This window comes from Bos mutus, chromosome 7, assembly GCF_027580195.1.
Source record: "Bos mutus isolate GX-2022 chromosome 7, NWIPB_WYAK_1.1, whole genome shotgun sequence".
In the NCBI taxonomy this organism is placed as follows: domain Eukaryota; kingdom Metazoa; phylum Chordata; class Mammalia; order Artiodactyla; family Bovidae; genus Bos; species Bos mutus.
Window position 1 is genome coordinate 87,420,426 of NC_091623.1, and position 25,925 is coordinate 87,446,350.

Here is a 25,925-nt window from a genome sequence, read left to right on the forward strand (position 1 = left end):
TCCCATGGATAGAGGAGCCTGGCATTCTACAGCCTATGGGGTCACAAAGACTCAAGACTGAGCAACTAACACTTAATGAAGGAAAAAGACTCTTGAATGTTTTCTGATTAACATCAAAGAGTTTATAGAAACTCAGACATAGGAAAGACTTGATGCAGAACTAGCCCACTCTGTGTTATGCCATGTTACACGTCACCTGCTTACTTAGGAGGTTAATCTGGTAAAAGAATCACTAACTGGTAGGTTAGTGAGACAATTCCAGATCATTGACCATGTTCCCTAAAGGTTAACACCGCCAGCCTCTTGGCACTCTCCTGGCTCCTGAGCATCAAACATGGATGGCCTGTCTTCTCAGATTCCTCCTGCCTCTCCCACAGCTGTTTAGAGAAGTTGTGGCTTTGTTGAATGAAACAGATTCTAAGATCTGCATGTTTGTATCAAATTGGAGTCTCCGCAAAAGGAAATGACCCAAAACATTGAAAATCTTTTTACAAGACTCCCACCACCACACACACCTTGTTGTTCCCGCTTTTTATCTTCACAAAGCCTTACTTCCTAAACTTATGCTTTGAAAATTTTTGTGGTAATTCAGTGAAGTAAAATTTCCTTAACACTGAAATGTACTTTCATCTGTGCCTGTTCAAATAGGTATTTAAAGTATGTTACAGGAAAAACCATTACAGCTGGAAAAAATAATGTTTGTTTCTTTCCTCTATGCGCCTGCCCCCTCCCCCTGATAATTAAAATTACTAATGTCTTGGTGGACTGCTTTTAGCTGAGCACTAGGAAAATTACAGGCTATCAATTACCTTAATTCAGGAAGCCCTTGGTTCAGTTCTACCTTGGTCACTTATTAGGTGTGTAACCTTGGATAAGTTCCTTGATTTTCTTGAAATTTTGATGTAATTTCCAGCACTAAAAGTTCTGTAAATCTGAAATGCAAATTATTTACAGTAAACTGACTTTTCTGACCAACATAGAGGCACCTCATTGGGGATTGCAAATCATTTCCTCCATGGTCCAGCGCCCACGTCAGTCTTCCCAGATTTGCATATTAACTTACCCAGACTAATTTAAATTATTCCAAGGCCATGAGTAAAAGTAGCATGGGCCCAAGGGTTTGAGCAACAGGAATGCTTAACGAAAAAAGAAATGTGTGAAATTAAGTACTTTAGTGAGTGAAATTAGGTTTCCTGCTTCCAAGGTGCTGAGAGTAGTTCAGCATTTTATATCCAAGCTGAGCCCCCTGGACTCCTGCCCCTAGCATGTCAGTCCGATGAGTGTATACAGCCCAGGGGCTTAGAGGGTAAGGATATTGGGCACTGGAGCCTCCTTCAGGCAACCCCTTCACTCAGGGATGTCTGGAGCCCAGAGAGCAAGGTCACTGGTAATTAACGGGGATGACTGGCAGGGGAACAGATTGGGACCTGCTGGGAAGCCTTGAGGGAAATGAGTAGCTTTTCATTCAGGCAGGTTCTAAGTAAGGCCTGCAGGCTGCTGATATGGGGCTTGACAGTTCTAAAGACTGTTCACCCGGATCCCTGCCTCAGATGCTTTTCAGAAGGGATTCCCCCTTCAGATTCCTGTGAGACTTAACTGTGTGAACTCCGTAAATGGCCATAGCCCCTGCCTCTACATCGGGTTTCTCTACACTGTTCCCGGACCCCCAGACCACCTCCTGGGAGGCTTGTCTGTTCTTCTGGGTTACGTTCTGATTATTGAGTTGGGACTTAGGCATTCTGTTAACTCACAGGTGGTAGAATATGCCAAGAAGCCCTCAACCTTCAAGCCCTAACATCCAAACTCCAGCTCAACGGCAGGTCCTTAGCAGCAGATCTGGGCCTCGGGCTCATTTAAGGTTCATTTGTTTTCCAGGCAAGGAGATGATATTAATAGATTCAAAATTTTCCTAACAAAGCTCATCTTCTCCTCTGACTTTTAGTAGCTAATCATTGTTGAGCACCCTCTAGGTGCCAGGCCCTGTGCTAAGCCCTTTTCCAACTCTAAAGCTTCCTTACAGCCTGGTAGGTACCTACTCTAATTATCTCCACTTTACTGATGGACAGACTCGTGTACAAAGATGACAAGTAAATTATCCAGAGTCTCAGGGAGTTCAGGACCCTCTTTTCACTGCACTGTCACTCCCCACCTCCCACAACCCCCGCATGCTCTCTACTAGGCACAGACTTACGTCACTGTTCAGGAACTCATTCACCACTTAATGGACAGTGTTGAGCTCCGACTTTGTGCCAGGGACCATTCTGGGGGTACAGCAGCCAAGAAGATGCTGTCCCTTGCCCAGCAAACATGGTCTAGTGCTGGAGACAGGTGTGTCTACAAACAGTAGTGCTACAAAGTGACAGATGCTGTAGTAAGAATGTCCAGGAGACTGTGTGGACACACAGGGATAAGAGCAGTCAGTATTATAGTCATGAGACCCAACACAGTGTCTGTAATAACATATTTCTGACTGAATGAAGTAGGTGACTCCTGGCATGAGGAGTTAGCTGGGGGAAGGAGTAGGGGCGGAAAGGCCGTGGACATGAGGGAGAACAGACTATTCTAGGAAACTGCAGGGGGCTCGGAGAAGGCAGTGGCACCCCACTCCAGTACTCTTGCCTGGAAAATCCCATGGACGGAGGAGCCTGGTAGGCTGCAGTCCATGGGGTTGCTAAGAGTTGGACGCGACTGAGCAACTTCACTTTCACTTTTCAGTTTCATGCATTGGAAGGAAATGGCAACCCACTCCAGTATTCTTGCCTGGAGAATCCCAGGGATGGGGAAGCCTGGTGGGCTGCCGTCTATGGGGTTGCACAGAGTCGGGCACGACTGAAGTGACTTAGCAGCATTAGTAGCAGGAGGTTCAGTACGGCTTAAGGGTTGGTAGGGATAAGGGGATGGAGATTGTAGATCCTGAAAGGCCCTCCTTCAGGCCATGAGGGGGAGACCAGGCAGCTCGGTGTCTAGGTAGTCACCCTGAGCAGCCAGATAGCTCCTCAAGGTGATAAGCAGAGCAGTAACGTGGTCTGACTTACTGGGAGAAATTTTGGCAGTTTGGTTGAAGTAGTCTGTTTGGAATTTACCTAAATAAATGAAGAAACCATCAAAGGAATGACTTAGGTGAGAAACACAGCCCATTTTCTTTTGCAGTTTTATTCTTGGTCAAACTTACATGTGTGATTTTGCACCTAAGACTTAGCACTGCCCTCAGAGAGTTTGTAATCTGCGGTGGGTAGGGTGAGGGAGCAACTTGATCCTCACATTTTATGCACACGAAAGCTGAAATTTAGAGAGGCAGAACCACCAAGGAGGAAGGGACACAGTGAGGCCTGGGTCTCTTGCTAACCGGCCTCAGGCTCTTTCCTCCTCTTCTCTTTAAGCGTGTTTTCCTGCTTTGCTGGACGCTTACATCTCCCTCAGCTGGGCTTTCAGCTGGGGTGTCTGCTTAAGAAAACACTGCCAAGTCTGTAAGAGTTGGGTCGAGAGAGTCTTCATGACATAATTCTCTTCCAGATGGAGCAGTGACATGCATAGTGGAGAGGCTTCCTGCCCTCCAAGCTCCATGGCTGTCTGCAGACCACAAATGTTATAGTCCTCTGGTGAGCATTGGTATAGCCACAGTCTCTAACTCACACGATGGATTATCAGCTCTTTCCTCTACCCCAGAGTGACTGCTAATGAGATAGGGAAGAAAGATATGTTCCTATGGTATAAACTGATGTCGGAGAGTCTCCAGGCCAAGGATCTATGATCTCTGGTTTATTTGGTCCTTTCCAAAGCAGGTCATCTTACAGCTCTAGAGAACACACGTGTCTACTAGCAAATTCGTCTCTCCTTCCCATGTCATGCTCTTCTTGTGTCTTCCTTGATACTGTGTCCTGGTTTTCCTTCTATCTTTGCATGTAGTCTTAATCTCCTTGTGGCTTCCACCTCCTCTGCCCTTATTTTAAATCTCCTGGATTTATAATCTAGAAGGGTCTCAAAAGTCTGCTGGTAATCAAGTAAAGCATCTGGAGTTCAGGAAGAATATATTTCTGATTGGGTTTGACCGTTCCATAGAATTGTACAGCAGAAGAACAACCCACATGCCCAGTAGAGATTTGGAGAAGCAATAGATCATGGACACACTGCGTGGCCTCTGAAAGAGGTCATTGGGAATACCAGATATCCACATGGAGTGAGAGCTCCCAGAAGATGAAAGGAGCGACAATTTGTTTGATTACAGAAATGCTAATATTAATTGGGGCTTCCAGGTGGCACAGTGGTAAAGAATCTTCCTGCCAATGCAGGAGACACAAGAGACGCAGATTCAGTCCCTGGGTCAGGAAGATCCCCTGGAGGAGGAAAGGGCAACCCATTCCAGTATTCTTGCTTGGAAAATCCCATGGACAGAGGAGCCTGGTGAGAAACAGAGGAAAGCGTGTAGAAAAAGAGAAGGGGGCTAGGGGGGCAGTGAGTGGGGGACCTTATGTGTTTAAACAGGTCAGTTAAAAAAGGGCTTCACTCAGAAAAGGATACTTTAGAACACAGACCTGAGGAGGTGAGGAAGCGAGCCATGGCACTGCTCGTGGGGAAAACTCTTAGGCAGAGGGACCAGCCTAAGTCAAGGTTCTGAGGCAGAAACAGTTTGAAGCCAGGAGGCCAGTGGGGCTAAATGAGAGCAAGGGAGGCTGGAGGTGGTGGAAGATGAGGGCACAGAGGTGGAGGTGTGAGTCCTTTACAGTGAGAGTGGCTCTCACGCTGGGGAGCTGGGATGGCATTGAAGAGTTTGGAGGCAAAGTAACACGATCTGATTACATTTTCAGTGGATCTAGCTCCTGTGCTGAGCATCTGCTGGGGCACAGGGCTGATAAGGGCAGAAGCAGGGACACTGGACAAGGCCCCTCACCTCTTCGTGATCAGCCCCTCTCTCCATCTCTGCAGGAGCCAGTTGAACTTGTTAGGGTCCTGAAGTCCTGTCAAATGCTGGTGGAGAGGGAGTCATGTTTTGAGGTGTTTGTATAGCCAGTCTGTCCAAAGGACCATATTCATGAGTCCTGGGGGAAGAGAACCGTGAGCCGTGTTTCTGTGTTTCTCCTGGCAGTGCCCGGGTGTAGTGTTTGAGGCCTTTTTCAGTAAGGGCCTGATGCCAGTTCAGGCCTCTCCAAGTCTAGGCAGATGAGATGAGATTGTGGACCTTAGGGTTTGCTGCCCGAACAGCACAGTGAACTCCGCGCTCAGTGTGTTTCTCTCACAGGTTGTTAGTAGTAGTTGCAACGTCGAATAATTAAAGAGCTCCAGGAAGTATTTAGAGTCGAGATAATATTCGTCTTATTTTAGAGCTGCTTCCCTGGTATCTGGCACAGTGCCTGGTATATAATACAATGCTTAATAACTAGAATGGATTTGTGGAGGAAAAAACTGAGAAAATGGAAACAGTGCTAACTGAAAACTACCGAGCAAGTGCATTTACCACTGCGCTTACCAGGCTACCTGCTCTGTGCCCGCAATGCCGCCTTCCTCCTGGTCCCGTAGAGGAAGGGTCTGCGCTCCTGCTAAGGACCAGCCCTCCTCTGGCCTGCTGGGTCCCATCCCCTCTCACTACTCAGGAACTTCGCTTCTGAAGTCAGTGGTCCATCCTCAGGCCTCCTGTCACCTGATCTGTCAGCACCATTCGACATAAGTGATCAGTCCGTGGGTCTTGACACAGTGACTTTGGTTGGCTTCTCGGACACCACTCTTACTTCAGTCTCCTTTGCTGGATAAGATTCTTCTTGTTTCCCCATCCTTTAAATATTGCTGTGCCGGAGGGCTTGGTCCTCGGTTCATCCGTTCACATTCACAGTTGAGGTATTGCATATAATTTACTTTTAATAGACTGACACGCCCGAATAATGTTTCCAACCCCAGCCTCTCTGAACTTCAGCATGTATATCCAGTTTGCTACTTGACATTTCCACTTGGAGATCTAATAGATAATCTCAACTGAACTCTTGATTTCCATGTCTCTCTTCAAACTGCTCCTTCCCTGGTCTTTCCTGCCTTTGTTGTTGTTCAGCCACTCAGTTGTGTCTGACTCTTTGCGACCCCATGGACTGCAGCATGCCAGCTTTCCTGTCCTTCACTGTCTCCCAGAGTTTGCTCAAACTCATGTCCATTGAGTTGAGATCCCATCCAACCATCTCATCCTCTGTCACACTCTTTTCCTCTTGCCCTCAGTCTTTCCCAGCATCAGGTTCTTTTCCAGTGAGTCGACTCTTTGCATCAGGTGACCAAAGTATGGGGACTTCAACCTCAGCATCAGTCCTTCCAATGAATATTCAGGATTGATTTCCTTTAGGATTGACTGGTTTGATCTCCTTGCGGTCCTAGGGACTCTCAAGAGTCTTATGCAGCACCATAGTTTGAGATCATCAATTCTTCCAACTCTCACATCCTTACATGACTACTGGAAAAATCATAGCTTTGACTTGCCAGACCTTTGTCAGGAAAGTGACGTCTCTGCTTTTTAATACGCTGTCTTGATTTGTCATAGCTTTTCTTCCAAGGAGCAAGAGTCTTTTAATTTCATGGCTGCAGTTTCTGCCTTCGAGGAAATCTCTGTTATGCCTTTTGAACTAAAACACTTGGAATTTTCCTTGACCACCTTCTTTCTCTTACACTCCACAGACAATCCAGTAGCAATTACTATGATTGATTTTACCTGCAAAATATAACGTACTCTACTACCTCCTCAAAATCAGCCATTTTCCATCTGAATTACTGTAGTGGCCTCCTAACTGGTTTCCCTGTTTCTGCTCTTGTCCCAGAGTCATCTGTTCTCTACCCAGCAGCCTGCAATCCACTAGAAAATGAAGTTGTGGGACGTCACTTCTGTGGTCAGAACTACCCAGCCATTTCTGGTCCTCTCAGCTCTGTACCACGGCCTCCATGGCCTTGCGTGATTGGCCCTGCCTGGCCTTGTGCCCTCTCCTCTGCCATCTCTCCCTTATTTATTCTTTTGCAGCCATACTGGTTTCTTTGCTGTTGCTCAGACTCCGCCCGCTTGCTGCTGAATCCAAGCCGTCAACACATACTGAACTGTCTTTCTGGATGCTTTTCACCCAGATGCCTGCAGAGCCTGCTTTGTCTCTTCCTTCAGGTCTCTGTTCATATTTCATCTCATCAAAGAGGGTAGGTGAGAGAGCTTCCTCTTACCAGCTCAACTCCTCTGATAAGATAAAATGTGAACAGAGGCCTGAAGGAGGAGAGAAAGGAAGCTAGGCAGGTATTTATTCAATTTATCTTCTCAAAGACATTTGAATACTGACTGGGTATTTGAAAATGGATTATTCATTTTCTTTTATGTTTATAGTTCAGTTTTAGAAAAAGAAACCCGATTTCTATTATCTGTCATGGTGAAGCAGTAAACTGGGGAAAAAAAGAAACTATTTTCAGATGTTGGAAATAGCACAGCACTGTGATCCTTGGTGAAGAGAAACAAGCAAGATAAGTCACATGATAGCCCTGTATTTTTTTTATCGGAGGCACATTTCAATGTGCAGGGTGTAGAGAGGGATCCTAGAAGCATAGAAGCAGTCCCAATGAATTGAAGAGACAGAGATTGGAGTTCAGGAAGGTTAAAGTGGTTAGATGTTATATGGCAGGGTTCCAGAGAGAAAGGTACTATGCATAACCAAAAACACAAAACCAAACACAAAACTAGTCCAGAAATTTACATAAGTAAATTACATAAGTAAAATCCTTTTGAATGTTCCCATAATATTAAGTCACGAATGCATTGAGTAAAACACTATAAACAACAGCCAGAGAGATGTAAGCTGAATCATTTCTAAGGCTCAGAAACTGTTCACCCAGAGTGGAGACATGTTTGAGTTCTGACCCTCCAGACTTGAGAGCCTTTGTTGATTACTGAGGCCATTTAGTAGTGACCCCAGATGTGTGTCTCTAGTACAAGGATAATCAATCCTATTGTAAAGCTTCTCCAGGTCCACTCTGTGAAAGTCTGAAAAGGACCAAACTCATCTGTAAGAATTTAACAACCTGTCAGAATAAAACAAAGTATCTCTTTGAAGACAATAAAATCTAGATGCTGAACAATATTGCATGTGATGTGTCAATCATTCAATCAGAAATTACTAACTCACTAAGATATAGGAAAAAATGATCCATGTCTGGAGAAAGTTTAGTCAGTAACCCAAAAACAATAGAAATGATGAAATTAGGACTTTATAACAGTTCTTACTATAAATACATACATTATGTTCAAGGATTTAAAGTAAAATATAAATACCACAAAAAGGGAAATGAAAGTTATAAGAGGGAACCAAGTGGAACTTAAAGGGTTGAAAAATACAATATTTGAAATGAAAAATTCATTGGTTGAAAATCAAAATCACAGATGATTCGGAAAAAATGTCAGTGAACTTGCAGCACATAAAGACTGGAAAAAAGTAAAAGAGAAATTTTCTTTTAGGATTCACACAAAATGTTTGTAAATGAAATTTTATGATACCTAGGATTCGACTCAAAATTTTACAGGGTTGGGAGAAGGGAAGTAAGATGAAACAAAGATTAGTGTTGATTTACTAATTGTTGAAGATGAGAGATTGGCCCAAAGGGTTCATTATAATCTTCTCTTGATATTTCCAATTCTTAAAATTATTTACAATAAAAGTTTGAAAAATATAATCTAGTAAGAAAAAGTAGTTAGAATCTTTCTTTTGTCTCAAATGTAACAGGAAGTAGGTCAATGAAAAATAAGCCTTCCCCTTCATAATACTAATGACGTAACAGTCTTGAAAATTCAGCTTTGCTTTGATGGGTAGAAGCTGGAAGCTGGGACCTCTGTAGCTAGAGATACTTCTCTCTTATTGTGATAATGCCCTGACACCCAGGAAGAGAAATATGGAATCAGGACGACATCATGACCTAGTAGGAGAATCACTGTAACATATGATAGGATACCCATTTAAGGGGGAATATGCTTGCACTCGTTAGTCTTATACCTGCTGTCCAGGTGGGGTTATGAGGTGAGTGAGTGAGTGGTGCTGTAAATCCTTTGTTTTATTCATAAACCCAACATATGAGGTTTTTTTTTTTTTTTTTTTTTTTTTTAAAAAGAAAACGATGTTTTAATTTGAGTTGCTATAACAAAGCTGCACAGACTGAGTGTCTTATGAACAGAAATTTCCTTCTCATAGTTCTGGAGGCTGTAAGTCCAAGATCGTGGTGCCAGAATGTTTCAGATTGCAGATTGCTTGCTGTATCCTCATGTGGCAGAGTGAGGGTAAGAGCACACTCTGGGGTCTCTTTTAAAGGACACTAATCCTATTTATGAGGGCTCCACGCTCATGACCTAAGCACCTCCCAGAGGCCCTACTTCTAATACCATCACATTGGAATTAGGGTCTTAACATATGAATTTGGGGAGACACGAACATTCAGACCATTGCAAAGTACCTAGTGTTAAAGTGCTTAATTTAGTTAAATTGGAGGTGGGGGCGTTACGCTAGGGAGAATGAGGATAGACTCTGAACAGTGGAAGGGCCACAGAACTCACTCTACAACAGGCTTTACTGTTCCTTTGCAACTTGAGTGCCGGCAAGTCCACCAAGTGAGCCTTTGGTTGCAGACTTGCCGGTTGATTAAAAGCTCCTGGGAAGCATGGCATGCTTTCCTGCTTTTGCCCTTTGGGTCAAACCATTCTTCTCATCATTACCTTGTTATGACTGAGAGATGCAGCTTAAAGGCCGTATTCCAAGTTGTTCCCAGCTTGGGGGTCTATGGGATCTTCTTCAGTGGTTCAACTCTTGTGCTCTTAGGCCAGAAAGGTTGAACCTGTGGCACTGTGCAGTCATGTAATTAGTGCAGGGCAGGTGTTAGGCTGTCTTTTCAAGTATTCGTTCTTCTGTGAATTTGTTGATTGGTAGTGCAGACACTTTGACCCTGAATATGTTTTGACTCAATGTTTGTGAACATAAACATGACGAATGCTATGCCGATACTGAATTGTTGTTAAGAAAGGCAATTAGGGGTGGGTGGGGTGGTGGGTGGTGGTGAATATCATTAGGACAGTTTAATTAATTGATCAAATATTGATACTGCATAAATTTTTTGTCTTTTTTCGGTTTAGTTTTACTCAAAACATTCTTATCAAATTCAAATCGTTTTGATGTAAATCTTATAGTTTATTGATCAAGTTTTGGTTATATACAATATCACTGGTTGTAACTTTTGCAATTTTTCATTGTTTCTTACAAAGTCTGATTTTTTTTTACCAATCAATTCAGTGTTAGAAAAATCTGTAACACATTTGACCATGTACAGTTTTAGCCATTGTCTGTTTTATTTTATCTTGCTTATTTCTACTAGTAATAGTTCTTGTGAGTTATGGAAAAGGAGATACCCTGTCTTGGCTAGTCATTGAGATACCTGGGAATAATTTCCTTGGCAATTCTAGTGGCGGACCTTGGCAGCACAAAATATCACCACAAAGAGGAATTTCACAGCTTCATTATGTTCATTAGCACAGATAATGAGAATATGTTAGTCCCCTAACTTTTTAGATTTTTGTTATTGGTAATTTACTATGTATCAGTATTCAGTGGTAACAAAAAATATCTTTTAAACTTTCACTCTTATACTTTTTTCCTAAGGCTACTAGTGTTAGTTGCTCAGTCATGCCTGACTCTTTGGGACCCCATGGACTGTAATCCAGCAGGCTCCTCTGTCCGTGGAATTCTCCAGGCAAGAATACTGGAATGGGTAGCCATTCCCTTCTCTAGGGGATCATCCTGACTCAGGGAATGAACCCAGGTCTCCTGCATTGCAGGCGGATTCTTTACCATCTGAGCTGCTAGGCTTCTAGTAGACTATATTTAAATGAGTAAGACCACATGTCCCCCCCCCCCACACAGACACTTTATAGTCACTTTCAATACACATATAATAAAAAGTATGGAATGAATTCCCCCCAAACAAACCCTTTCAAAATTGGGATTTATATTGCAGGTCTGTGCACCTTTTATACCAGCACAGACAGAGGTTGACTTTGACTTCTGTGCTGGTCATCTCCTCACCATTTTGTCTGTCAAGAGTGCATTCAAGAGAAGAAGAGCTTCTGAAGTCAGAGTTTAATAAGGGCCTAAAATAACTAGAGGAGGAGAGAATAAAAGACAGAGTGACTTGCTTACCCAAGACCCACTTCATGATGAGCATTTCTGTCCAGGAGAATTGTGTAGTTTTCACTCTGAAGATCTGTTTTGGATAGTCTGTGAAGGTTTCGTTGGGCAGGGTTTTCACGCCTTCAAAGCGGTCTGATGCGTTCACAACCAACAATCCCAAGAAGATGGTGAAAGAAACTGCATGGGCTACAAATTTCATGAAAGGGCTCCTCAGTGTTCGTCCTAGCTGGAAACAAAATGTGTATAAGACACGTTAATCTGGCAGCTTCAGGCAGGTGCAGGGCTCTCTTTAAAAGGCGTTTGCTGAAAGTTGAACCAGAGAATTCTTCATTTTGGACAGAAGCTGCTCACCAAACCCAGACATTTTCTAGAGTTTTTATGTGAGAGGCTGCTTGACTGAATCCATTTTCTAATGACTTTAATTTTTCCTGTTTAGAAAATTCAGTGGGAGTGGTAAGAGAAAGGAGCGACACACACTGATGTAACATCATGTTACAGTCTGGCTGCACAGCTACCCACGGCCACATGGATAAGAATTTTATGCTTTTAAATCTAGAAAAAAAAATCAGTTTCAATAGAGTTCAGAATTTTTCTTTAAAAAATTACACTTTGGATATGCTCTGTTGTTCTTTGGTCTATTTTCTTGGATTTTAGGTGAGATGATTTGTTTTCAGCATTTATTCTATCCTGGTAAATTTATTTAAAGCTGTACAGTTTGCACTAGGTTCTGCTTTAGCCATGTTCTATATATTTTGACTTGTAGCATTTCCCTTGATACTCAATTATAAATATTTTATAGTTTCCCTTTTGATTTCATTTTAAGTCAGAGGTTATTTAGGTTTTAGATACACAGGACTCTCCCCCCTTGCTTTAAAAACTCCTAATTTTATCGCAGTATGTTCAGATCCTAGCCTCTATTATACTACTCTAAAACTTACTGGGCTTTTCTTTGTGGCCGAGAACGTGATTCATTTGTGCAGTTCCATGTGAACCCGAAGTGCTCCAAAAGATGCCTGTTAGGGAGCAGGTGTTGGTCACATCTTCTTATCCGTGGCTTGCCATGCAAAGGCCACTTGGGTCTCTGAGATGTAACTCGAGGGCTGCCTAAGGGGTCTTTGGTAACTCTTGTGAATTAATTCACTTGGGTCTCTTCCAGGTCACCGCTGTCACCCTCACCTAATCTGACCCCTCAGCCAGGTGTACTAATAAGAGCAAAGAGGAGGACCTTTTCTGGAACACAGTTCCTTCTCCAGGGCGAATGTTCATTTACAGTCGGTGACCAATTAATGTTCATGTTCTGCTTTATTCAGGAGTCCCAGAGTGAAATGTCAGCCAGCATATCGAGTATTGGTTCAGCAGAAGATCAACTATAGGGTTTCTCCTGGTGAAACTTCCCTAATCATGACTATATTCAGCATAACATTTATAAGTCAGATGGCTTGATAGTGTTTTTCAATATACTTCAGTGTGATAATCATCTACTTTAACAGTGCTAGTTATTACTGTAACATTCTAATGCCATAGAACCCATCTGTTGAAATTAAAAATTATAGTTTTTTTAAAAAATCATTTTTTAAAAATTGCATTTTAAGTCTGAACATTGGAAATCCCTACTTGTGCTGGAAAGGACTTGTTTGGAGTCACCTGTCTTATCAGATTGTCAGATGGCACTAGAATAACTTCAGAAGTGGACAGAGAGGTTTACCTGAAAACCATGAGGCCCTCAAACGTCCTACGTATGACATTTCTCTATGAAGTTTAACCTTGTTATTAACAAAGTACAGACTGTAGATAATTTTTAGCCATAGGTAGATGTACTAAATTCAGGATGCAGAGACTAAATATAAGGACAAATAAAATACCTCATATAAATTCAGTGGGGAAAAAAAATGGAATTTAACCATGTTTCATGTTGACTTATGAATGTGATGTCATAAACCTACTTTGAGTTTTTCAGCATTTTATCTGACTGAGTTGGCATTTTGGAGCCCATTTCCCAGCCAACAAGCTGGGATAATTTGCTGTAGACAGGAGACATTCTTACATAGTCACTGCATGGTTTCCTGTCACTGTGCCCTGGCTGGGGTAGTGGAGAGAGGGGAGGGAAGTGGGAGAATGACTGCAGAGTGGGGAGAGGAAGGGTTGAGAGGGCAAGGGACACCAGGTCTGCATGTCCCAGCAGGGTCCCAGAGATGCCAGACAAAGGTGGGGAAGATGGAGACAGACACAGCTGTTAAAAGGATTGACAGCCAAGTTTCCCTACTCCTTAATCACTGGGCTCTAAGTAACATCTCCCGGTGACTACCTGGATGAGGACATGGGGACATCTCTCCGTCTTCTCATCGAGGCAGGTACCTGACTGCAGGGATCTGCCACGCAGGTGCACCCTTGCTGGCCCTGGGATTCCCCACAGGAGCTGCTTTGAGAAATTTAATGTTTTCTTTGTCCCCTCACTCAAATAGTTGTCTTCTGGCAGAAAATGCACCTGTCAGAGTTACTGTACTTATTGCAGACCATAAGGAAAATCCCTGATAAGGCCCTTCAGAGTTGTGGAAGGTTACCCTGAACTCAGTCCCCCTTGATTTAAGCCATAGGGAGGAAAAGCGAGGTTAGTAATTGATGCATTTTTCCTATTTTTCTTCTGGTCTTGAAAGCATCTTTTTAGCAGGTAAACATTATAAAGGTCAGATGAGATCAAATCATTTCAGTGATTTCCTTTGTCTTTTTTTGGTGACATTTCCTATTTGTCTCAATTTTTTGAAGCAAATTATGCTTGGGGAAAATTTGCTCCTTTCACAAGGCCACCAGGTGAACCAAAATAAAGGAGAAAAGTTAACCAATATATACCTGCTGCTCTTAGTTGTGGAGTCATTAAATCTGGGTCAGGTAGCAGTGTTAGGTGTAAAAAGAGGTGGAAGAGCTTCAGAAGACATAGGCCTTGATGTGCTCTGCTAGAAGGGCACAGCTGGTGAGTCTGAGATGGGGGCTCAGGCATCTGCATCATTACTTGGCCCTGACGAGTTGAAAACATATCAGGAAACCCAAGCTTGCAGCCCTAAGTCTCTGGCTCACCCCAGACTTTCTGGGTGCAATTCTTTTACTTTGGGAAACAGATGAATATGAGAATAACTGAGTAGTTCTCCCGAATTAGCTCCAAGTGAACTTCATTCTCCAGCCCTCAGGGTGGGCACCTGCTTTTACCTGTCGACACCCCTCTGTGTTCAGTGGCACTGGGCTCTTAGCCCACAAGTGGGAGCAGTTAATGGAGACCTTGCAGCCACAAGCCCACGAGACAGGCCATGACTGCAGGACAGCATGCAGAGACTGTTGCCAGCATCTCTCCTCACTCAGAACCCCCAGTCTTTCTCATCAGATGCCACCCTCACTCGCTGCCTGCTGCCAGTGGCCACAAGCAAGGGCTTAGTGTCCAAGCTGTGCAAAGCTGAATCAGCTGAGGCAGGCTTTGGATCAAGCGTTTTCCAAAAGAAACATACAAGGCTGGAGTAGTTCTCAAATTTTTCAATGACCTTGACTAAATTCGTGGCAGATTACTCAGAATGCTCCCTCAAAAATTCTTTTTAAAAATCTCTAACCCAGGGCTCAGGAATCTTCTTTCTTTGAAGTGGGGAGTATATGTTCACTCAGCACATGGTGTCTCTGATCATCGTGTTTTCACATTACCATGTGATTCTACTCTTTGTCCTGGGGGCTGAAGAGGTGCTGAGTAATAGTGGGTTATAAAGGTAGGGCTTCTCCGGAAAGAAGAGGAATGAGTAGTGAAAATCACATGTTGATTTTGACTCTTCCCTTCTAGAGAAGCCCTGCTAACTATAAAGCTCTGAATCAGATTCATTCCAAGGTCAGTAGTCAGCAGCTAAGACCTTTCCATCCAGCACTGAAGGCTGTAATGCTGCCAATGTGACTGGGTGATTGGGAATGCTGGGGTGTGTGTGTGTGGACATGGACAGTCTCTGCAGCAGAGACCCTGGATTTAAATCACAGCTCTGTGGTTTTTGGCAAGTTTCTTAATCCCTTTGTGTCTCAGTGAAGGCGCCTGTAAGATGGGGATAAAATAGTACTTATCGCATACAGTTGATGTTGGGAATGAATTATTTAACATGTGCAGTGCAGCATAGCTGCTGACCTATAGGAAATACTATAGTACGTGGCACTGGAGAGCCTCAGGCAGTTCTCCTAAGGGGGAACTTAAAATCGACTGACTAAAAAAAAAGACCAAGGGAAAAAAAAAATCAACTGACTCTTGAAAAGCTTGTGTGCAAGGATTCACAAAGGGAGACCTCTATAGCGTCCTTATGTATTTATGTTATGAGCCCTTTGGGGAACTATCTATGGACAAGTTGATGATGGACACTGCAGGTGATGGAGCTAAAACAAGCTGTAAGAGTTGGGTCTTCCCTTCAAAGTGGCTGGCTTTCTAGTGGAGACAGAAACAAGAAAAACCCTGGTAGGAAATGGGTGGAGAGATGGGGAGAGAATTTTGCAGGGCTCAGACTTGGCTAAGGACGAGGTGGTCAGCCGTCTGGCACTCGTAAGTCCTCTCCCAGCAGGGAGACATGTGATGGACCCTCTGTCTGGATTTGAGGGCAGCAGCTATTGGAACAGAAGAGCAGAAAATGCTCTATTTCCTGGCACAGATTTCCCCTCTGTGGCAATGCTTTAAACATTGCCTTAGGATTTTTATTTAATCGTGTGTCACTCCAGTATTCTGGCCTGCAGAATTCCATGGACTGTATTAGTCAATGGGGTCGCAAAGAGTCAGACGCAACTAAGCGCCTTTCACTTCATTTTCGGCTCTCTGGTAGCTACAGATGAGGAGGATACAAAGACCTGTGGAGGCACTGTCCTCTCTCTGTCTTGTCTCTGGACAACATTGCAGCTTTGTCAAGGCTGGGCCTTCAAAAGCTGTAGTCTCTCGTTCCTTTCTAACGAGATGATTTTGTTGGGATGAGGCTAAAGGAGGTTTAGGGAAATGACTAACATTTTGATATTTCTACATGCAAGAGTTATGAACTGTTACACTGCACAGTGCAAAGACATCAGGTAGGAGTCTAAAGTTGTTTACAGCTCTCGCTTTCCAAGTCTGTGTACTAATTTATAAGGACAGCTGGACCACAAGGGTTAACAGGTAACAGAGGTAGACAGCTTCCCCTCTTGTACTTGTATAACTAGAACTTGTGCAGTTCCTCAGCACTCTTGATGCCGACTTCTCCCATCTACCTGCTGCTGAGAGGTATTTTGAGCCCTTGAGGATGATGGTTATTTTCTCAGCTCTCAGATTTTAATAGACAGACAACCTAAATTATGCATCAGAATGGGAAATCAAAGGATGGAAAACAGTGCAATCAGTCATACAAGCTCTTTGGCATGGCAAAAGAGCTTTATCCTTGCTTAGAGGATAAAGAGCTCTCTGGGAAGAGATTTACCTGAGAGCATCCATGTGAACGAGAACTCACCGACCCTTCAGTGGTGAAACGATGAAAAATCACTATTCTCTTTATTGACCCTGACAAACCAGTGCCGTGTTCCAGACCTGTAGTTATTACCATATGTACGTGTCTATGACTTGGTTACCCTCTTTAGTCTCCGTGTTAGGAAGCTCAACTCCTGTTGACACTCTTCACCTATATCATCTCCTTATTCAGCTATCTTTTAGGGACCCTCAGAAACTTAAAAATATAATGGACAGCCTTGGGAATTCAATAGGAAAGATATGATGAGGTTATTCTGGCAGGCTCAGAAATTTTGGTCCCTGATAGTTGTTAAATTTGGACAGCAACTATTAGGAGGTAAATGCACCATTAAGTTGGAAACAGAAATCTCAACATTTGCTAGACATGGACGGACATTAGCAGATTGATGAGGTTTAGCAGTGACATTTTATGAATACATTTATAAAAGCATCAAAAGTCTAATTTCTTTGAGGGAAGTATAGTAAAGCTCTTAGCACATGGAATTGCTAGAATGACTGGCTTTTCTATAGAATTACTGGACAGATATAAAGGCACAACCCGTGGGTGGAGAGACACCAGCACCTTAACAGAGTTCCCCACCGGGCCACTCCTCTTGGGGACCAGGGGCCTTTAGAGAGGACTGGTTTCTCTACACAGAAGATGCGACTTCTCTGTAATCCTCAAAAATCTAATATCTCTGCCAAACTTGGAAAGACTTCTTTCTAAATGGTGAAAGAAAAGACTAAAATATCTTGACTGTTTTATCTGTCCTTTGGCTGCCTCGGAGTGAGTTTGACAAGTTCTTTAATGAGGAATCTTTCCTTGGAATGAGCATTGCCACAAAAAATTATCTCATGCTGTGCAATAATGCTTGTCACTTAGCTATGAACACACCCTCCACTGCACTGAGCTCAGAATTGGAGCCCAGAAAGTGCAAAGAAACCACAAGTGGCTTAATGGCAACCTCATGTTTATCTCAAGTGCTGTTTTTGTTCTTTGTCTTGTTGGACATTTCAGGAACACAAAATGTCGATCAGACAAGTATTTGAACAGAGGAGAGGAAGCTCCAGCCATGGGGCCAAACTTTGCTGTAATCATTACTTCTAAAATATTCCAGAGGACTACCATAGAACCCCTGTGTTCTATAGTGACATCTGTCCCTTGAATTTACTGGGTTACTGGGTCCACAGAAAGTCCAGGATTTCTCCCACTTCCACCATCCTCCCCTTTTTTTGGCATCACATCTGCATAATATTGACTTCTCAGATCTACTGAAAATGTAAAAAATGTAGTCATCAGCTGGCAGATCATCCTTTCTGAATGTTTCCTCAGGTCGGTTGAGGCAAACTGTCACATGTAGTTTAATGACAAAAGTCAGGGTAGGCAGTGTTTGGCTATAATTTTAATGACTGATGTTCTAGAATTAGTTGGGGGCTTATAAAGGCAAAGTCCCCATCCGTCTCTGGATGAAGGCAGTGATCTAACTTGCAGTACAGACTAGATGATACCAATATGAATACAAGTGCCTAAAATCAGTGACCAGCGCTGATCCAGTTTTAAATCTGGCTAGTCTTTTTTCATTCACTGTGCTTTTTCCAGCTCATGATAAAGGACAGAAAAGATTGTTTTCCCATCCATATGTATCATTTGGGGAATACTGGTTTAGCAAATCGGAGAAGGCAATGGCAAATCTGTGCCATGGTAGAGGTGCAGGCATAGAAACAAAATCCTCAATAGATATAAGATTGGACACCACAAATAATCAGTATGAGGACTTTTATTTTTGATACTATTCTACAGGAGAAGGAGTCTGAGTCCTGATTACATTCTCTGATACCCCTCCTACTCCAAGGCAGTCACTCCATTGCCCCCCTTTTTATTTATCACATCTCATTAGCAGATGTGAAGCCCATCTTCCTGGCATGAATTTTCTCACGGTGGAGCTGACAAGAGGATCCATTCACCGATGACACTTTTATTAACTGCATTAGCTGACCAAATTCCCCATGGAACTAATCTCCCTGTAGTCATATTTCTACTGAATGTTGATTACCTAAGCTTAGTTCTTTTTGTAATAAATCACTGAGTAAATGCAGCTTTGGAACCTCTGATGACCATGTAACCCACGAAACATATTTCAGAATTTCTGCACAATTAGTCTTAATAGGCACTTGCTCTTGCCTGAAGCTGGAGTGACCACTGGTGCCTTCTGTGGCTTTGAATCAGAAGGGCTGTAGGGATGGTGGAACAGGAGGTGTGGCAGCTTGGAACCTGCAGATCTCACTTCTTCCGTTCCAGGCAGGAACCAGACAGCCCCCTTTCTGAAGCAAAGAACCCAGCATGGCGCCTTTCCAGCTCCCCTCCATTTTTCTTTGGCTGTTTTTCTTCTCATGACCTAATTAGCTGCCCATGTGGGCCAGAACCCAGACAAGGAAGCTGGGAAACAAGGAAGATGTTGAGGTGGATCTGCAGTGCCCCAATATGAGAAGCCTCTGATTCTTAGCAACTAGTCATTTCTCTTTCCTGAATCTGCTTGTAAAGTGTATGCATCCTAATTGAGAGTGTGAAATGAGGTGTTCCATGAATGGGGCTTAGCAAAGAGAAAGTACTCACTAAGCACTGGCTGTCCATGCTCTGATAGCCCTCCTACTTGAAGGCAGTCAGTTCATTGTCCGCCTGGCTAGACAGCCTCATTAGCAGACCTGAAGTCTCTGGCCCATCGTCCTGGTGTAAGTTTTCTCTTGGTGGATCCGACAAGAGGATCCATTCATTGATGACACTATTGACTGCATTAGCTTATCAAATTCCCCATGGAACTAATTCCTGTCATCATTATTATAATTATTATTACTATGGGTTTTTAGGGTGTGTTTAGGACACTGCATAATTAGAAAAGGAAAAGTGCCTTTATTCCCCCTCTATTCTGTTATTGATCAGATTATGCCTCATGTATATAAAAGTTTCCATGTTATCACTCTTCTGGCTTTTAAGAAAATGATTTTAAAAAGCAAACCTTAACATTTTCCCTCTTAAGTGGTTTTCTACTTTCGTTAGGTATCTCAGGGCTATTTTCTTCAAATGTGGGAAATGATGAGCTGCATATTTGGACAAAATGGACTTCACGTTATGCTAAGTAGAGAGAAGAAATAACCGCAAAGACATGCACCTTAAGCAGTCTGTACCTTGCTGCACGGAGCAATCCAATAGGCTATGGCGAGAAAAGGGAGGCCTAGGGAGACTCCAAAGACAGCCAGGAATTTCACAGCGATAGACTGTTGACGTAAGCCTGAGAGATTTTCATACCACATGGTAAGCAATTGCTGTTGACAGTTAGGATGAGCAACGAACTGTAAAAACAAAACAAAAACAAAAAGAAAACGCAAACAGGAAAATGGCATCGGTAGCACTTGAACAGTACATGGCCTCTGAGTAGCTCAGGGCTGACATGTTCCCCTGGGGCGGGGGTGGCCTGCGTGCTAGAGAGGGAGCAGCTGGTCAGGTACCTGCTGGGCCCCTCGGACTTGGGGATGCTGGGGCCTTTGTGCTGTGGCCAGAGCTCTCACAGGGCTGGCTGCATCAGGGCTTGGCAAACCGAGGTCCCTGAGAAGTCTCAGGCACAGAAAACAGTAAACAGTAAACAGAAAACAGTAGCCAGCTTTCTGGGCAAATGCTTGTCTCTAATCCCAGGAGACTTATCTCTGGGCAGAATTCATATGGGAGTCAACATGTTGGAATAGATGGAGCCTGAGTAGGGTTTTAGAGTCAATATGAGTTTGAATTTTGCTTCTACCATTTACTAGCCAGGTGGCTTTGGGCCAGCTACTTAACCTCTCTGAGCTTCAATACTGTCCTCTGCAAAACAGAGTCTGTCACATTGTTCTGTAAGATTGCATGAGATACTGTAGAAGAGTTGCTCTCTCATTTCCTAACCTTGTGTGTTTCCGGACGACACGCTCACCCTCCTCAGCGTTCCCTCCCTGGATTTCAGTGGAGTTGGGCTTGGGTCCATGTCGCGTGCTGTGGCATGCTGGATCCCTGACACGCTGCGTCCCCACACAGCAGCTTCTCCCTGCCACCTCCTTTCTCTTGGAACTGCCTTGCCCTAGTGGCCGGGTTACAAGATGGGACTTTTGTGGACTTTTTGTATTGTGTTGATCTTACCCCTCTTGACAGATGTTGGACCAAGGGTAAAACCCAGACCTAAACTGGATCCATTGGGTTTTCTCAGCTGTGTATTTGAGCCTGTGATCAAGAGAGGCAGTCTTTTTACTTACTGAGGAGTTAATGTGTGGCCTTGAGAGATCTGGGTGGCTATCTTCCACTGTGTGGACTAAGCAGCAAAACAAGCCAGTTAAAGACCAAGAAAGAAGAGTGAAGTTGTCTAGAAAGATGCTCCTACCCCCTCTGAGGCCTGGCTCCACTTTGCCCACATGGTCCACGAGACACCTGTAGATTCAAATACAGCATCTTCCTTTTTCTGTTTGATTCAGCAGGTTGACTTGAGTTGCTGCAATCAAACATCCTTTACCTAAAAATATTTGGTGCTACTTGGCCATTTGTCCATTTGATTCTGTCTTGGCCAGTAGAAACTGGCAATAGGCAACATTTAAGTAACATTTATGGGAATAAAGTATACAGTTGAGAAAATTATGCTCCTTAGCTTATTTCCTCCCTGTGACAAAGGTGAGCCAGTATTTGCTTTAGGCAGCCCTGCTCTTTGGCCCCATCAGGATAGCCATGTGCCATTAGAGCTGAGATTAGAGCAGATAGACTGGACATTCTTCAAAGAGAGTGACTTTTCAGTGGATCATAATGTCCCAATTTTTATCCTGTTTGCCTTACTGGACATATACAACAATTTCTGGGAAATGCAAAACATTCCCTTTTCATTATAAGAACAATAAAAATAGAGCTATTTAAAAAATTCTCAACGCAGATGGCAACCACTGCTTGTTTCCAGTTTCTGGGAACTCACAGTAGCGGCCAAATGATTTGTGAGGATGCTATCAAAGCTTTATTTGGCCCTGCAGCAGCCCCTGGTGATACTATTACTCAATCATTAGCTGCAAATGAGGCTTTTTGGGAGGTAGCATTATTAGATTCATTGCAACCGTTGTGGTTTTTCCCTTCAACAACCAGAGCAACAGATTCTCCTCAACCCAGGTAGGAACCCTCAGGTCATGCTATGGTTTCCTGTGTCCTTGCTGGATCACCACAAAGTGGAGCAAACAACAGAACATCCTACACGTGTTTTGGTAATTCTCAGAGCCTGGTCACAACACGGTCCCATGACAGGTCGACTTGCGGACACGAGGGGCAGTCAGTTTTGTTTTTCAGCAGTTAACCTTCTCTGGGTGCTGACGTGGCCCTGCTCAGGAGCAACGCACAGCACCATGAAGTAGCGGAGATTGCTTGGCTCACTCTGTGGCTCCCTGCACTGTGGCTGCTCTGGGAGGACCCTCGTCCTGACCCCCACCATTGGCCTGTCTGTCTTTATCTGGGAAGGGCCCTTCCATGCACCTTCTGCTGCCTCCTGCAGACAAACCAGCATAACAGATTGGGCAGCAGTGCAGGAAGGGGAGAAATTCTGAGAGAGGACATAGTGGGAACCATTCCCATTCGCCCTCACCTACTGCAGAGAAGGACAGTGGACCCAACTTAAACAAGAGAGGCTTTCTTGAGACTCTGTTCTCCTCTGATTAGGCTTTTGTTAATTTCCACAGTGTCATTTCTTCTTCCGTAATAAAGCAACCTAGCTCCAAACCTGCTATTTATTTGTAGACAGACTTTATAACATAATGCTCCCAAAAAGCTGATGGTAGCTGATAGCCAAAGCCCAAATTGTTATTTATCTTTACATGGGCACTTTTCTGTATTTGTAGCAGGACTTAGAAGACAACCTCATGACAAATAATTCAGTGTGTATTAGAAATTTTTTTCCCACTGTGCTTTTGAAGCACAGAGAAACGTTCCTAACCCAAGGGAGATGAGAGTAACATGAAGCACACTGTCAAGACACAACGAACACCCTAAGCAGAAGAGCACTCAGCCAGGGAACAAAGGCAGGAGCAGGGGGAGAATTTTCAAAAGCAGCGTCAGAGAGAAACAGAGGAAGAAAAGCCCACAGCTAGATACGATAGAACAGGAACTCAGAAAAACAGTGTAGTTGTGGCCAGCTTTTTTTGCCATCTGGCCCACAAGAGGGTGGATTGATCAAAGGATGGGTTGTCCAGGCCATTCCTGCCCCTCAGTCATTCTGGATTGAGAGTATGCTACGCGGTTATGAAAGTTCTTCAAGGGAAGAACTGGTTTGACCACCTCAGCTTTCCCGTCTATGTGATTCATACTCTTCCTCACAGGGAGTAATGACCTGGAGCTGAAAATATGAAAGATAGGCTTACGTGGAGTGCAGCAGCCTGTCAAGAGAATATATGTCAGACCGTACCCACGACTGGGTTGGGTTGTTCCAGAGAACTAGGCTGAGGCCAGGAGCTAAGAAATTAAATTGGGAAGAGAAATAGAAGGGAGCTCTGAGACAGAATTCCCTGTACTGGTAAAGGAGACTGGGAAACAGGACCTGAAGGCCGGGTGGGACTAGAATTCATGTGGCTCCCGGTTTTTGAGTCCATCTCAAGCCAGTTATTGTGGTTGCATGTTTGACCAGCCTTCATGTTTAGTATAATATTTATACCCAGAGCTGGTTTTCTGTAAATATCTCACCTAAACTTCCTATTCCTCCCAGCCCCTGGTGACTTTTTAGTGAGAATACAGTACTGGCATATGGGGACTCTCGGGCGTATTGGCCAAATCCTGGCTCTTAATTTGCTTTCAGTTGACCCATTCATTGTTATTTTTCTTTTATAGCCTGAAGGAAGAGTATCCCCTTCACTCTTTTCCCTGCTTTATATTCATTTACAAGGAAATATCTGATATTTTAAGAATAAATAGTTGAAGACTATCAACATTCCTTAACTAACTGTTGAGTATTTTTTCGGACTGTTTCATGGAATGTTAGCACCCTTGGCCATGTATTCCTGTTACAACAGACTTTCCTGACGGGGGTGTGTTTAAGTGTGTGGGTTGGAGCAAGGCTGCCCGGGATCAAGTTCAGGTCCTGCCACACACTGGCCACATGATCTTAGATCGTCGACGCTTCCCATGTTTGGTTTCTTTTTTCTGTAAAATGAGGCTAATAATGAAGATTCAGTGAGTCAGTATTTGTAAAGTGTTTAGGACTGCTGATGCTGCTAAGTCGCTTTAGTCGTGTCCGACTCTGTGTGACCCCATAGACGGCAGCCCACCAGGCTCTGCCGTCCCTGGGATTCTCTAGGCAAGATCACTGGAGTGGGTTGCCATTTCCTTCTCCAATGCATGAAACTGAAAAGTGAAAGTGAAGTCGCTCAGTCGGTCCGACCCTCAGTGACCCCATGGACTGCAGCCCACCAGGCTCCTCCGTCCATGGGGTTTTCCAGGCAAGAGTACTGGAGTGGGGTGCCATCGCCTTCTCCGATGTTTAGGACAGTACTTGGCAAATAGTAAGTGCTGTAGTGGTATTTAATACATAAAATCAAGCCCATGATTCTCCTTTCTGAAATTTCCCATTTTCCTCCCTCCTTCCTCCTCTTGTTTCTCTGCTCTCCTCCTCTCTGGCTGCGGTTCTACTCCACCCTCCTATTTTCATTCTGTTCTCTGCGTGGTTTGAGTGGAGTCTTTTGAAGTGTTGTTGCCTTTGGAAAGGTTCGAGTAGCCAGGCAGATGAGTGAGGCCACGCCTTCTCTAGCCTATGCCTCCCTCCTCATCCTCCAGTGAAAGCGCAGTTTAGTTGATGCAGGCAATTGGCTGAAAACGAACTGGTCTCCACGAGGGCAGTCAGGGTCACTGTCAGGTCTGTTCAGCTCCGTGCTGACACTGCCCCCACCATGGACTGCAGCACCCCAGGCCTCCCTGCCCCTCACCATCTCCCAAAGTTTGCTCAAGTTCATGTCTGTTGCATCAGTGATGCCACCTTAAAGACTGTTATATCTTGCATTTGCCTCTTTTAGGGGTAAGGGAAAAGGGCTACGTTTGAGCTCAGAGGCTTTGAGGCTGTGTGATCTCCATATCCATTAAACCCAGATCTTTCTGACACTAGGTCTCATTTACAGAATAATGAGATGTGGCAATGCATGATTTGATAAGCCAAAGAATAACTTAGCTAGAGAAAAAATTTATGAAATCCAGTGTTTATAGAGAAAATGACTTTATTTTCTGCAGAAAAGCCATCAAAGGCTGATGTCCAATGTGACTGTGATCAGGATTTTTCACTTAGCTCATCACTAGCCTTTCCTTATAGAAATCTTTTTACCCTCTGCCCTGGAAACTGTCTACACAGGCAGAGAGAGACAGGTACTATACTAGTCAAGTGGCTTTTTTTAGTGTGGACAGTAAAATGGAATTAGAATAACTCTGTGTTGCCACTGCCTATTTGAATCTTCTCATAGGCGTGGACATCTCATAGGACGGGGAAGCCTGGTGTGCTGCAGTCCACGGGGTTGCAAATAGTCGGACAAGACTGAGCAACTGAACAACAAGAGACAATAGGAGTGGATCCAATGGTGCTAATGTTACTCTGTCCCATTTTTGTCTTGGCAAAGTTCTCAGGTCATAGAAATTGAGGAGGGAAGAAGAGACATGGAAATGTTGATTGTTGACTAGTTTAGCTTGTTGGTTCATTTGTTCATTCATTCATTCCAGCATACTTCTCCCCACTGCCACCTCTTACTAGTTGCCGTGTTCAGTACTGGAAATAAAGAGCAGTTGCAGTCCTTGTCCACAGGGAGCTCTTGGCTCTGTGACCGTGTAAGTGGAGTAGGGCTTAGCAGGAACACCATCAGTTCCAGAGTAGGCCTTCCATGAATAAGCAAACACGGAATGCTCATCCCATCAATGTGCTTTCTCCTGGATTTCTCCCTTTTGTGAGACCTATTATTGAGAGTCCCACATCCATGGCACAGCTAGTTGCTTTGCCTTCATAGATAACTTAACCTTCACTTTGTTCTCTGTGCAAGCAGTTAGCAGAGTGGTTACGTGCACAAGCTCTGAGGTTGGATGATCCTGGTTCAAATCCAGATACGACCCTTTCTAGTTGTGTGACCCTGAGCAAGCCCCTTCACTGCTTCTAGCTTTGTGGTCCGTGAGAGAGGAAAGTGTGTGTTGGGTGTTCAGTACCTGGCCTGGTGCTTGGGATTTAAGGTGGGCATTGGTGTTCCTGCTGTTCCTGCTACCCCTTCTGCTCCCCGTCCAGGGCTTT

General features: G+C 43.9%; 1 protein-coding gene across 1 annotated transcript in view; it reads right to left on the minus strand.

Annotated features, from left to right (window-relative positions):
* The window catches only part of TRPC7 (transient receptor potential cation channel subfamily C member 7), a 142,917-nt gene that overhangs the window by 45,863 nt on the left and 71,129 nt on the right, over nucleotides 1–25,925 (minus strand). The window contains exons 4-5 of the mRNA XM_070374748.1: nucleotides 19,819–19,983; nucleotides 11,175–11,391 (exon numbers count right to left, since the gene is read on the minus strand). Of these exons, the coding sequence (XP_070230849.1) occupies nucleotides 11,175–11,391; nucleotides 19,819–19,983 (382 nt within the window). The remainder of the gene's footprint in view (nucleotides 1–11,174; nucleotides 11,392–19,818; nucleotides 19,984–25,925) is intronic.